The 14,930-nt window shown below is 33.5% G+C and overlaps 1 protein-coding gene across 2 annotated transcripts; it reads left to right on the top strand.

Annotated features, from left to right (window-relative positions):
- The first annotated feature begins 12,259 nt into the window (after positions 1 to 12,259).
- LOC149556097 (transcription factor MYB3-like) lies at positions 12,260 to 14,569 on the top strand. 2 transcript variants are annotated; one of them, XM_089833739.1, is made up of 3 exons: positions 12,260 to 12,382; positions 13,574 to 13,709; positions 13,930 to 14,569. In XM_089833739.1, the coding sequence occupies exons 1-3, from the start codon at positions 12,379 to 12,381 to the stop codon at positions 14,390 to 14,392; spliced, it is 603 nt and encodes a 200-aa protein (XP_089689865.1). In that variant the 5' UTR covers positions 12,260 to 12,378; the 3' UTR covers positions 14,393 to 14,569. The 2 variants fall into 2 exon arrangements, with proteins under 2 accessions (XP_089689865.1, XP_089689864.1); XM_089833738.1 differs by having other exon boundaries at positions 12,273 to 12,360.
- The last annotated feature ends 361 nt before the right edge of the window (positions 14,570 to 14,930 follow it).

Here is a 14,930-nt window from a genome sequence, read left to right as displayed (position 1 = left end):
AAAAAGGAATGAACACAATCAAGCAATGCTAGAAATTGCCTTTGCACTCAGTTATGCTGAATATGATGACATCAAAGGATGTGATACTACATTCAAGATGTGGAAAGCCTTGTCATATATCTATGGAGGAGATCAAAATGTTTAGAGAGCAAAGGGAGAAAGCCTCAAAGGAAAGTTTGATAACATGAAAATGGAGGAAGGAGAGAATGTCGCTCAATATGAATCCAGAATGAAAGAAGTGGTAAGTGCAATAAGAAGTCTAGGTGGTCAATTAGAAGAAGAGATTGTTAATAGAAAATACTTGAGAACCTTGGTCCCTATTTATGCTATTATAGTTTCATCCACCCAAGAGTTAAGGTGTATAGTAGGAAATGCATTGACCTTTGAAGGAATAGTGGGAAGACTTACTGCATTTGAGGTGTCCAATTTTGACAACTATAGACCTAAGAACCTTGAATCTGCTTTCAAGGGCAAGTTGACAATGAAAGACACTGAGGAGGTGACATTAAAGAAGAGTAGAAAAGGAAAGCATACATCCAGTGATAGCAACATAGATGAGGAAGATGTGGAATAGTTGGAGGCACTACTGGCTAGAAGATTTCCTAGAGGCAATGATGAATTCAAAGGTAAACTCCCTATCATTTGTTTCAATTGCAATGAAGTAGGTCATGTTGCTGCAAGATGTACATAGATGAAGAACTACAAAGAAGGAAACAAGTACCAAAATAAAAGAGAAGATGATAGCAGAGACTACAAGGACAAAGGAAAAAGATGCTAAATTGTTGAAGAAGATTTTGATGAGAATGATGATGAAGTAGTCTATGTGGCCATGAAGGATAAATCAGATAAAGATGAAGATGAAGCAACAACATTGGTAACCTATGTGAATAAGGATAACAAGTGGATCATAGACAATGGATGCTCACATCACATGACAGGAGATAAAACTAAGTTTATTACCTTTACTCAATATGATGGAAATAGTGTTAGATTGATGCTCCATGTCAAATCAAAGGGAAAGGTTCCATTAGACTTACTAAGAAGATTTTGTGCATGATAATGCATACTATGTTGAAGTACTGAACTACAACTTGTTGAGTGTATCACAGTTAGGCAATGTAGGTTACAAAGTAGAATTTGGAAATAAATCTACCAAGATCTATGACATTGATGAAAAACTGATAGGAAAAGGTGAACAATCTAGAAGTAATCTATTTTACCTAGTTATCGAAGATGTAGCTTGTCTTGTTGTTAGACTTGATGATGTGTGGTTATGGCATAGAAGATTGTGTCATGTCAACTTTGACAATCTGATTAGCATAAGAAAAAGGAAGAAAGTTAAAGGGTTGCCTAAATTGAAGAAGCCTAAAAACACAATGTGCAACAATGTCAACTAGGGAAGATGACTAAATCTAGTTTCAAAAGAAAAACATACACTTCCAAGGAAGTACTAGAGCTAGTCCATATAGACTTATGTGGTCGAGTAGAAGTACAAAGCTACCTAGGAGACAAATACATAATGCTATTTGTGGATGATTATTTAAGCATGATGACTGCTATATTTTTAAAGCAAAAATCTGATGCATTTCAAATGTTCAAGTGGTATTTGGCCAAAGTTGAGAAGGAAACAAGGAAGAGTATGAAATGCCTAAGGTCAAATAGAGGAAGTGAGTTTATGTCAAAAGAATTTGAGATATTCTGCAATGATAAAGGTATCAAAAGAAAAACTTCAGCACCAAGAACTCCACCCTAGAATGGTATTGCTGAAAGACGAAATAGGTTAGTGATAGACTGTGCAAGAATCTTGATGATGGAGAAAAATGTTGCTCTAAAATAATGGAGAGAAGTTGTAAGCACTGCTATTTACACCCTGAACATAGTCCAAGTCAAGAAAGGTACAAATGCAACACCTTTTGAACTATGGTATGGTCACTCACCAAATGTAAAATATTTCAAAGTATTTGGTTGTAAATGCTATATTCTTAAAGATACTAGAAATGGAAAGTTTGATGCAAAGAGTGATGAAGGCATATTTCTTGGATATTCCACTAGAAGTAAAGCATATAAATGTAAGAATGCTAACACTAACAAGATTGAAAAACATGCAAATGTAAATTTTGATGAGCATGCAGAAGTTCAAGTTGATGGAACTAAGCAATTAGAGGATTATAGATCCTTTGTATACTTCTATGAAGGAATGACTGATGAAGACAATGTTGCAAATAAAGTTGAGAATTGGCAACAAAGTTTAGTATCAGTCGAGTCACACCTAGTGAATGTCAAGCTACATTGAGAAGCTGAGCTATAGAATGGGGGAAGTGTAGATTCTAATTCTAAAAATAGTATACATGAAAGAGATGATGAAGTACCAAATGGAGAAGAGAAAAATGACTTTGAAGCTGAAGGGTCAAACATGGAAAGAAGGATAGAACCAAGATTAGCCAAATACGTAGAGAGACATCACCCTATAGATCAAATCATCAGTGACAAGGATGCACGAACAATAACAAGGAATAGACTCAAGAATGAATCATGCTTACTGAGCAAGGTTGAGTCTTAAAAAAAAAAGATGGACTATAAGATGATGATTGGTATAATGCTATGGAAGAGGAGATAGATCAGATTGGGAAGAACAAAACCTGGACCCTAGTTCCTTGACTAGCTGATAAGAATGTAATTGGTACCAAATGGGTGTTTAGGAACAAACTTGAAGAGAATGGTGAGATAACAAGAAAAAAAGCCAGACTTTTTTGCAAAGGCTATGCACAAGAAAAAGGATTGGATTATGGGGAAACATTTTCCCCTGTTGCAAGAATGGAATTAGTAAGAACACTACTTGCATATGCTACATACAAAGGTTTCAAAGTCTACCAAATGGATGTCAAGTCTACTTTTCTAAATGGTATACTAGAAGAGGAAATATACATAGAATAACCAGAGAGATTTGTTGATGAAAACAACAAGGATATGGTTTGCAAACTGCATAAGACACTCTATGGTCTGAAGCAAGCACCTAGAACATGGTATGAGAGATTGCACAAATATCTTGTGAAGATAGGATATGAGAGAACAGATGACAACAATAACTTGTACATCAAGGCTGAAAAAGGTAAAGATATTTTGATATCTGAAATCTTTGTTGATGATATAATGTTTGGAGGAAATGAAGTTCTTTGTTGGTTTGCAAGTACATCAATTGAAGCATGACATATTTGTGACCCAATCAAAATACATCAAGGAGATACTTAGGATATTTGGATTAGAAGAGTCAAAACCAATTAGCACACCAATGGCAGTAGGACATAAGCTATCCAAGAATGATGAATCAGCTAAAGTGAATCAAACAATTTATAGATCAATGATTAGAAAGTTGCAATATGTTGTACATAGTAGACTAGACATTGCATTAGCTATTGGGATAGTGACAACATTTTTTATAGATCCAAGAGAAAATCACCTGATGTTAGTAAAGAGAATACTAAGGTACCTAAAAGGAACTGATGACTTTGATTTTTATTACAAGAAAAGTGAAAAGTTTGAGCTAAAAACCTACATTGATGCAGATTGGGAAGGCAACATGGATGACAGAAAAAGCACCAGTGGAGGAGCACTTTTCTTGGGAAAAAGATTGATTACATGGACTAGTAAAAGGCAAAGTTGTACCTCATAGTCCATAGCAGAAGCTGAATATGTTGTAGCTGCTATAAATTGCACCAATATTGTATGGATCAAACATTTGTTGCAAGGAATGAAGGAAGAGGTAAATGAGTCTATGATACTTTATTGTGATAATACAAGTGCTATCAACATATCAAAGAACCTTGTAATGCATGCCAAAACCAAACACATTGCAATTAAGTATCGCTATATAAGAGAATTGGTGGAAGACAAACAAGTGAAGATAGAATATGTTAGCTCAAAGGAATAGATTGATGACATCTTCACAAAAGCACTACCTAAAGATTCTTTTGAGTATCTTAGAGGTAAGTTAGGGCTGATACCCCTAGCCAAGGCTACTTAAGAAAATGCAAGACTCTCCTACATCAAATGAATTGATTGTTGAAATATTACACACTAATGTAGAGGATACTTACTTTAAGATTCATGCCTAAAGTAATTGAAGTAATGAAGTTCCAAATTAGTCACAAGCAAGGTGATAGATGGAGAAAATGAAAGAACCTACAAAAGCTACACTTGCATATTCAGATGCTGAAACAGTATGTCTTTGGCATTGTTGTCAAAGAGGGAGAAGTCGTGAGAAACTGATCAACCGTAGGAGAAAAAGAAGAAACTGATTAACAACATTTAATGGATAAAAGTGTTGATCAACAGATTGAGGGAGAAGATGAAGAATATTATCAGAATAGAGAATAGCAGAAGATGAGTAATGCATACAAAGGGAGAAACTGTAAAAAGGAAGAAAGGAAAGAGAAATGATATAGTGGCTAAGAGGGAGAAATAAAAGGAAAGCAATCATGATTACTTTTTGGCATTTGACTTACTGTTCTAATAGAGTTAACATGGTTAAATAGTTTAGTCTGATGGTTGATCAATTTGGTTTGCCATCAATGCCAAAAAGGGAGATTGTTAGAAATTTGATTGAAAAGATCATTGATGAAGAAGATTGATTCAAAGAGGGAGATTTATGTTAAAAGAATGTTTTCAATAATTGTTTTGTCATTGATGTCAAACCTACTATGTGTAGGAATAACAATTGCTTATAATATCCACGTACTGTCACTTAGTTAATTTGATCAACAAGATGTAACAAGAGTACCTAAGGGAAATGTTGAGGATTTGATCAACAAGATGTAACAAGAGTACCTAAGGGGAAAGGTTGAGTTATGATATTATAATGAAGTGCAAGGATCAATTAAGCCAATGGTTAAGTGATGTATTCATAACATACTTGAAGATACAGGGGTTGGTCACACTTAGAAACATTGGAGGAATGAGTTGTAATAAGGTCAACTGCAAAGCTTAAACTAAGTTCATCAATGGGTTCCAAGCAAGCTAGTTGAAGCTGAGCAAATTCTCAATTAGAGCCATGCAAAAGGAAAATCTAGTGTGTGCCAAGTAAACTTCAGGTTTTGAGTGAAGTTCAAGTGCCAAGCAAAGTAACAGGTGTCGAGCATTAGAAAATCTTAGTAGGTGTCAAGTGAACTTCAGGTGTCGAGCATCAAAAAAACTTAGTAGGTGCCGAATAACACAATATGTGTTGAGTACCAAAATTTCAATAGTGCTAAGTTGTTGCATTATTGGAAATATCAAAGATTCGCTAAATCTGAACTGACATAGTTGTTACCTTAATTTTTTTGAACTAGTTGGAGGATAAGGATGATGAGCTGGTGGCACAAAATTCTATGTAAACCATTTTTGGGTGAATTCAAAAGGATTATTCAAGAAGTTTCTAGAGGAAATATAATATGGGTTAGATACAATAAATCCTACCTAATCCATACGAATTGAAATTAAAAGATGGAAGAATCGAGCAGGAAAGGAACTCGAAGACTTCTATTTAAGGAGTCACAGACCAAGAAGCAAGTGTTGTTGCTAAAGTGCCAAATTGCGAAGTGATTAGAAGGGTGTCAAGGAGAAGGCATCTAGGAGAAGAAAGAGTAGAGAGGGTCTTATTTAACAAGTAGTTAGAGATAGATGATTGCACTGGTACATTGAGCATGGAGACTCAAGGAGATAAAGCTTGAAAGGAGGGCAAGCTGATAGAGTTGTAGAGATTGAAGGCTAGGTAATGTGAAGAGTTGAAGAGTGATCTGAGATTAGCAAGTTAAGTTGTATATTGTAATCAGGCCAAAGATTTTCTATTACTCTCTAGCAATTGTATTAGATATGAAAATCCTATGGACTTAGGTTGGTTTAATAGCCATTTGTAAATCCTTTAACAGGGCGGCATTCCAAGTGAATGTTCTAAAGTCTTCTAACTAGGTCCACTTCTAATAGGGTGGATAAATCTTCTAACAAGGTCACATTTAACGGTGTGTTGTAAGGTTTTAACAAGGTAGGCCTTTCACAGGGCATCACTTCAGAAGAGTGAGAATTGAGAAGCATGTTACTGGTGGTTTTTCCCAAATTGGATTTCCATGTAAATCACTATGTTATGTGTTGATCCTTTTATGTGTTATGCTTGCATGTTAATTTATAGTAACTTGCTGAATAGGAAAGTTAAAGCTTGGATGATTGAATAGTTTGAATTGGGCATTAGGACCTTAAATAACCGATTCACCCCACACCCCCTCTTAGTTATTCTAAAGAATTTCTAACAATTGGTATCAGAGCCATCTACTGATTTAGTTTCAAGGTACTAGAAGCGGGAAGATCAAGATGTCCAAGAGAGAAGTTCCCAAGCTCAACAAAGACAACTTTGTTGCATGGCAGAGTCTGATGAAATTGCACCTTGGATCAATAGGTGATTATGCAGAAACTTCGATTGGAACAAAACATGTAGAACCAGCTGGACCTCTTATGGTAGATGATTTGAACAAAAGGAAGGAGCACAATCAAGAAATGCTAGAAATTGCCTCTACACCTAGTTATGTTAAATATGATGACATCAAAGGATGTGATACTGCATTCAAGATGTGGAAAGCCCTGTTAGAAATCTATGGAGGAGATCATAATGTTCAGAGAGCAAAGAGAGAAAGCTTCAAAGGAAAGTCTGATGACATGAAAATGGAGGAAGGAGAGAATGCTACTCAATATGTATCTAGAATGAAAGAAGTGGTAAGTACAATATGAATTCTAGGTTTTCAATTAGAAGAAGAGACTGTCAATAGTAAATACTTGAGAACCCTACTCCCTATTTATGCTATTAGAGTTTTAGCCATCCAAGAGTTAAGGTGTATACTAGGAAATGTATTGACCTTTGAAGGAATAGTGGGAAGACTTACTACATTTGAGGTGTCCAATTTTGACAATTGCAGACCTGAGAACCTTGAATCTACTTTCAAGGCTAAGTTGACAAAGAAAGACACTGAGGAGGTGACATCAAAGAAGAAGAGTAGAAAAGGAAAGCATGCATCCAATGATAGAAGCACAAATGAGGAAGATGTGGAATAGTTGGAGGCATTACTGGCTAGGAGGTTTCACAGAGTAAAAGGTAAATTCAAAGGTAAACTCCCTATCATTTGTTTCAATTGCAATGAAGTAGGTCATATTGTTGCAAGATGTACACTGAAGAAGAACTACAAAGAAGGAAACAAGTACAAGAACAAAAGAGAAGATGATAGTAGAGACTATAAGAACAAACACAAAAGATGCTACATTGTTGAAGAAGATTCTGATGAGAATGATGATGAAATAGTCTATGTGGCCATGAAGGATGAATTAGATAAAGATGAAGATGAAGCAACAACATTGGTAACTTGTGTGAACAAGAATGACAAGTGGATCATAGATAGTGGATGCTCACATCACATGACACGAGATAAAAGTAAATTTATTACTTTTACTCAATATGATGGAAATAGTGTTAGATTTGAAAATGATGCTCCATGTCAAATCAAAGGAAAAGGTTCCATTAAACTTATTGAGAAGATTTCATGTGATAATGCATACTATGTTGAAGGACTAAACTACAACTTGTTGAGTGTATCACTGTTAGGCAATGTAGGTTGCAAAGTAGAATTTGGAAACAAATCTACCAAGATGTATGACATTGATGGAAATCTGATATGAAAAGGTGAACAATCTAGAAGTAATCTATTTTACCTAGATGTGAAAGATGCAACTTGTCTTGTTGTTAGACTTGATGATGTGTGGTTATGGCATAGAAGATTGTGTCATGTCAACTTTGCCAATCTGATTAGCATAAGCAAAAATAAAAAAGTAAGAGGGTTGCCTAAATTGAAGAAGCCTGAAAACACAATGTGCAAACAATGTCAACTAGGGAAGATGACTAGGTCTAGTTTCAAAAGAAAAATATACACTTCCAAGGAAGTACTAGAGCTAGTTCATACAAACTTATGTGGTCCAATAGAAGTACAAAGCTACCTAGAAGACAAATACATAATGCTATTTGTGGATGATTATTCAAGGATGATGACTGCTATGTTTTTAAAGAAAAACTCTAATGCATTTCAAATGTTCAAGTGGTATTTGGCTAGAGTTGAGAAGGAAACAAGGAAGAGTCTGAAATGTCTAAGGTCAAACAGAGGCAGTGAGTTTACATCAAAAGAATTTGAAATATTCTACAATGATAAAGGTATCAAAAGACAAACTTCAGCACCAAGAACTCTACCTCTGAATGGCATTACTAAAAGAATGAATAGGTTAGTGATAGACTATGCAAGAACCTTGATGATGGTAAAAAATGTTGCTCTAAAATATTGGAGAGAAGTTGTAAGCACTACTATTTACACCCTGAACAGAGTCCAAGTCAAGAAAGGTACAAATGCAACACCTTTTGAACTATGGTATGGTCACTCACCAAATGTAAAACATTTGAAAGTATTTGGTTGTAAATGCCATATTCTTAAAGATACTAGAAATGACAAGTTTGACGCAAAGAGTGATAAAGACATATTCCTTGGATATTCCACTAGAAGAAAAGCATACAAGTGTTTGAATGCTAACACTAACAAGATTGTGGAAAGTGAAAATGTAAATTTTGATGAGCATACAAAAGTTCAAGTTGATGGAACTAAGCAATCAGAGGATTATATATCCTTTGTATACTTTTATGAAGGAATGAATGTTGAAGACAATGCTGCAAATAAAGTTGGGAATCCGCAACAAATTTCAGTATCAGTCGAGTCACACCCAGTGAATGTTGAGCTGCATTCAGAAGTTGAGTTGCAAAATGAGGGAAGTGCACGTTCTGATTCTGAAAATAGTATACATGAAAGAGATGATGAAGTATCAGATGGAGAAGAGAAAAATGACTCTAAAGATGAAGGATCAAACATGGAAAGAAGGAAAAAACCAAGATTAGCCAAATATGTAAAGAGACATCACCTTGTAGATCAAATCATTGATGACAAGGATGCAAGACCAATGATAAGGAATAGACTCAGTGGAATTGATAAGATTGCAAATTGTCAAAAGAATCCAAAATTGTTTAAGAATGTGTGTGCTATGGCGAAAAGTGACATGTGTCACTTATTGTAACCAAAGTTAGGATGTTGTGTTTCAACCTTGTAAAAGGTTGGAATTGGTTGTGAATTGCATCCCCATAGCCCAAACTATAACATTTTGAGTAGTTACGAACTTGAAAGGTTAGTTATTCTAGAATGGCTATAAACTTTGAAATCTCAATGTAATAAGGGACTTTTTGGGACTTGGAGATAGGGAACACTTATGTTTTAATAACAAGGCAATTTTTGGAAAGTACATACAATTGTTGTTCTTGTGATCAATCATTTCTTATGTTCTTGGTGCTAAGAAATAAAGAAATTACATTTTGTGTTCTCTCTTTCCACATATCTAAAATGTTGAAATATTGATTCTTTCTTTGTAATAGGTGTTTTCATGAATTATCGAATCAGCATTGTGTTAGTGATAGCTCTCAAGCATAGTTCTTGATTGTTTTCATTAATAATTTACATTAATTTTATGAAAACATTGAAGTGGTGTGGTGCATTCGCTATCAATGGTTTCCTTTTTATTTTCTAAATTATAATCACCTTTATTGAAAAATCAAAAGTTTTAATCTTAGGAGGGAGCTGCCCCTCTAAACACAAATGAAGGCTAGATACCAAGGGCCTATCCAACTGTTGGACAAATTGATTTGCCACACATTCCATTGGGCTGAATCGTATATTTTCTAAGTGAAAAATTTATTTAGAATAGGAGATTAATAATTAGTGACTGCAATAGTTAATTTTCACATTATATTCCAAGACCACATATATCCTATTGACAGATATTCTATAAAATAGTTCATGTCATAGAGGACATTCTTTAGTACAAACTTTTCACCTACTCTATTTTTACTCTTATAAATAATGAAAATACATCTCTAAACATATGAAATAGAAACCTATACATGTATTGCAACTGGCCTTACAAAAGTTAGTAAATGTCAAATAGAATAAAATAGAAAACAATTTTCTCTAATCGTTCATCACATATGCAACCCTTATGTTAGCATTATAAATAACCAAACAAGAAAATACTAAAGAAAGCAAAGACTTGTTCTAGCATTAGAATAAAAACTTTTTTCAAGGACTAAAGGAAACTTATAATATATCTTGATCAAAGTAACATAGAGTCCTCATAATAATTTACATTTGGAGATCTATGACAACCATCGTGATCTTGCATATTCTTTTCTTATAGTATCATGTATAATTTACACCCATTAGGATGCCATCATTAGTTGAGTGAATAGAAATAGAAATAAATCACAAAATCACTTTCCCATACAATCAAAAGAAGAAAAATATATAGTATTTCTCTTGAGTTAGTTTATTCAATGATCTATGCATTCTTTCAAACAAAATAATCAAGAATTGATGAAAGGAACACTTTTCTCAGTATCATTATAGACTCGTACAATTTAGATTTATTTTCATCAGCAATGAATATTTCAAACTCTATCACTCAACAACCATATGATCATAAAAGAAGTTTGTCAATGATAACAGAAAATACAAATGGAGACATCATCTAACATTATGCAATGATCTTTTAACAAAAAACTTGGTGAGCTATATCATAAAAAAACAATCACACTAGCATATAAATTTCATGAAATATTACTAATGAAAAAATATCAGCAAAATGTTGTTCTCCTTTGATCCAAATGGTATCATGAGACCTCAAGGGTCCTAGCCAACCCGACGTAAGGATATGATGAGCCATTATGATTCATAATTAGAGCTTAAGTTTTTTACATATACCATTTACTCAAGTGAAAATTAATATTTCAAGCATTGTCTCTAACAAACTACCTTGAGGGATAATACAGGAGCTTCAAATCTACACAAAAACCAAACATATGAAGGGATAAATGACATATCTCTCTTTGAGAATAATGTTGACTTCCACATATGTATACAAGATCCGCCATGCTTCTCCTTTTATATTTCACCCTTTGTGCACACACCATCCATTCCCCAAAAGTACAAGTGTGTCATCCCTTATCTTCTATCCTCCTTAACTATATAGTAATCTTTTTCTCTAAACACTTTCCCCAAGGCCTATCTCACCACCTTCAAAAAAAGTGATGTTTTAAAAGAATCATATCAAGTCATAAGGAAAATGCTACATGTTGTAAAGGTCCTCAATTCCAAGGTATTTTTGCACAAGTATCCATGAAATTGACCAAAGCATGATTTCTTCATTTCCATTCATAGCAAGTAGGTTACTCTTACAACTTCTTCATGGGATATTTGATTAGGTATTAGTTGTCTCCTTCATTTTAGTGTGGACCTTCTTCCTTACATTATACCATCACCAGTCTAATTATTTCATTATAATATAAAACATAATAATTGTTATCTGATTTATAATAATTATAGTTATGAGTTATTTAATCAAATTTACACAATCTTAAATCTTAATCATATCAATATTTAACATGTTCACATATGATCATATGTTAATATTTGTTAACAAAATATACGAAAAATTTGGACATTACATCAATCATAACCAAAGAAATTTATATATAAGAACTCATCGAATGAAATAGACTTAACACCACTATGAGAAGCATGGATAGAGTATGAAAGGTCAAAAGAATAGAGGTCTAAATGATAGAACAAGAAAAAGTGAAAGCATAGTAGAAATTTATTGAATTCATTTCTTTTATATATAACTTTATAAGAGATTTATTTAGTTAAATATGATAAATTGCTATCCACCACAATTCTATGTTAGGTTGTCGCTAATTTAGACGCCAGTTTGGTGAAAGGGGTGTATGATTACTTGCTATTTTGACTTTCAAGACCGGACAAAAAAACCCAAATACTCAATGGTATAGCAGTCGGCAAGGGATGGACTATGATAGCCAACTACTCATTCAGGTTTTTCCGTTTATGGGATGTGTATATAATCCGTGAACTGATTCACCTCTAATTATACTGCCATTTGGGGAGTTCAAACAATCTTACAAGTAACGAGAGTTGACAAGATAGAGAATGGTAAGTAACTGAAAGCTCCCTTTTTGTCATTGCCATTGCCCTTGTTGTAGAATAGATGGCATGACAGTGACTTCTTTGCCCTTTTCTTGTGCAGGAAAAGAGAGAGGCCTTTTTGGATCTACAAATAGAAGAGATGTTGCTAACTTTTTGTCTCATAAAATTGCCCAACTGAAAATGGTTCGACCTACAGGCTCTGCCTGCAAGACTGAAACTGCGAATGAGGAACTGATTTCGCTAAAAAATTTGCTAGAGAAAAAAGGTGGGAATTCAATATTCAATGGGTACGTTTTAGATTTTCTCTTTGAAACATATTGTGGACTTGAATATCTTCTTGATATGTTTTTTTCCTCTCCTTAACAGATCCTTTCATCATACCCATTAGTGTTTTAAGTTCAAATGTAACGAGAGCCTATAATTTAGTTTGAGAGATTTTCTGGTGCTTTTTTATATATTATGAGCTTCTAAGTTTGGCTCAGACGTAAATACTTTTTTTACAGCATAGATGAAAACTTTTCTTTTTCTTTTCAGAGATCCTTTCGTTAGATCTAGTTGTTTGTTTAGTCTGAGGAGTTATAGTTTAGAAGCTGTTCTGGTGATTTTGATGTATTATGTGATTGGGGTTTTTAGGTTTGAGTGTATATAACGTTTTTCTTTTCTAAAATTTTGAATCATATTCAACAATTCATCATTAGGATACATGTAATATTTTCTACAAATGTATCTAATTATAAATCTACAATCCACCATCAAAATAGTTCAATTTTGTCAATGTTTTTTTTTCTCTTTTTCAATGTTTCAAGTCATAATCTATGAGTCAGCGCCATAATGGTAGTTCATAATATATGATAAGAAATGTTGATTTATATGATAAATATAAATATATATGTATATGTGTATATGTGTGTGTGTGTAATTCATGTACAGTGTGAGGAGTGATATGATATAGTTTAGATTCTTTGATTAGATCTAGTACTCCGCTAAGTTCAAGTTTGTTTGTTTGTTTACAGTGTGAGGAGTTATATGATATAGTTTAGAAGTTCTTGTGGTGATTTTAATGTATTATGTGAATGGAGCTTTTGGGTTTGACTGTGTATAACATTTCTGCTAAAATTTTGAATCATATTCAACAATTCATCATTAAGATAGATGTAGTATCTTTTACAAATATATTTAATCATAAACCTACAATCCATCATCAAAATTGTTCAATTTTATCAATGTTTCAAATCTTAATCTATGATTCAGCATAATGTTAGTGCGTCAATTTTATCAATGGTTCAAACCTTAATCTATGATTCAGCATAATGTTAGTGCATAATATATGATAAGAAATGTTGAAAAAAAAAAGTTACTAAGTACGATTAAAACTCAATCCCATAACTATAAATCGTAGAAATTTAATGTCTTTAAATTTCAGATATTTTACTAAACATTATGCTAATATGGTGATGTTTATGATGGAGTACATACAGGCCAGGTGGATCGTAGACAGAGTAGTAGGTTGCATTGGCTGAACTACTTAAAACCCAAAGTAAAAGTAAAAGAAACAAGTATGACTCCTGCTGAAGAAGATCTAGTCATTCGTCTGCACGCCCTTCTGGGAAATCGGTATCAAATGTTAACTTCAACATTAAAAAAACATTTATATAAATATAGAATCATAAAAATATGATTGCTACCCTATTCAAACATTCTCGCCATGTTGATTGAAATGGTCTTAAATAAACATTTAATAGATAGGATTACAAAATTTGAATATATCTCTCCTTAATCATTCTTGACTGAAATGGTGCATATAGATTTACCGCATTTTATTATACTTATGCAGGTGGTCATTGATAGCGGGCAGATTACCTGGAAGAACAGAGAATTATATAAAGAATTACTGGAATACTTATCTCAGCAGAAAGGTTAGAGCAAAAGGCATGGATCTTCAAACCCAAAACCCTAATGAAAAATTTGAGTTCAGTGCCGAAGATATGCTTCAACCACATATTCAGAAAAATGACCATGTAGAGCTTTTTGATGCTCCACCCAATAGTAATAACATGGCAATACCAATTTCTTTTGAATCTAATAAATTGGAGCTGCAACCTTACAACAACTTTGACTATGATTGCAAGAACATCGCTGATAAAATCATGGGTATGGAGCTGATGAATGATACTCACTTGGCATGGACCCAATATTTGGAGGCGAATGACACAATTGATTTGGATGCTCCCATTTTAACGTCCATTTTAGACGATGAATTCCAACTTCAGCATGACACCATCGTTGATTACATTTAATGTTACCATGATAATTTGTTGTATTCAATGGGATAATTTCTAGCACAAAAATTGCATGATCTTATGTACAACTTGAATCATCCTGGAAGTGAAAGCAAAGTCTCTGTTTTGTTTTGATTTCTGCACATGTACCGATCCGCGTGATAATGGGTACTGCACTTGATTGATTTTCATTTACAGTTGCTTATTTTTCTTCCACATATTTCATATATTATAACATGACATGGTACAAAAGTGAGCTGGTCGATGTCATTTACAGAACTGGGTTGTCTTCAATGTCGGGATGTGAAAGCAAAGTTTTTTGTTTTTTCTGTTTTGTTTTGTTTTGTGAAAATGTGTTCATCGTGATCTGCTTTTCTTAACTTTGTAATTTGCATTATTTCAATAAAAAAAAAAAAATGCGTTCATCCTATCAATAGATTTTTTAAATTTTCCTTCTACACATGTAGCATAACATTATGAGAAAAATAACATTATTAAAAAAATAGAACAACAGAAATAAAATAGAGAAAGAAAAGACTATTAATTTGTTACTCTC

The sequence above is a fragment of the Cupressus sempervirens genome, chromosome 5, assembly GCF_028749045.1.
Source record: "Cupressus sempervirens isolate cs-2001-9-10 chromosome 5, ASM2874904v1, whole genome shotgun sequence".
NCBI lineage: Eukaryota > Viridiplantae > Streptophyta > Pinopsida > Cupressales > Cupressaceae > Cupressus > Cupressus sempervirens.
Note: the sequence above shows the minus strand (reverse complement) of the source record. Positions and strands in the feature narration are given on the sequence as shown.

Excerpts from the sequence above, each read along its gene's own strand:
- LOC149556097 (XM_089833738.1), top strand. The coding sequence starts at position 12,276 with ATGGTTCGACCTACAGGCTCTGCCTGCAAGACTGAAACTGCGAATGAG. Across the intron at positions 12,361-13,573 it reads AAATTTGCTAGAGAAAAAAG|GCCAGGTGGATCGTAGACAG; the intron begins GTGGGAATTCAA and ends GAGTACATACAG. Across the intron at positions 13,710-13,929 it reads CACGCCCTTCTGGGAAATCG|GTGGTCATTGATAGCGGGCA; the intron begins GTATCAAATGTT and ends ATACTTATGCAG.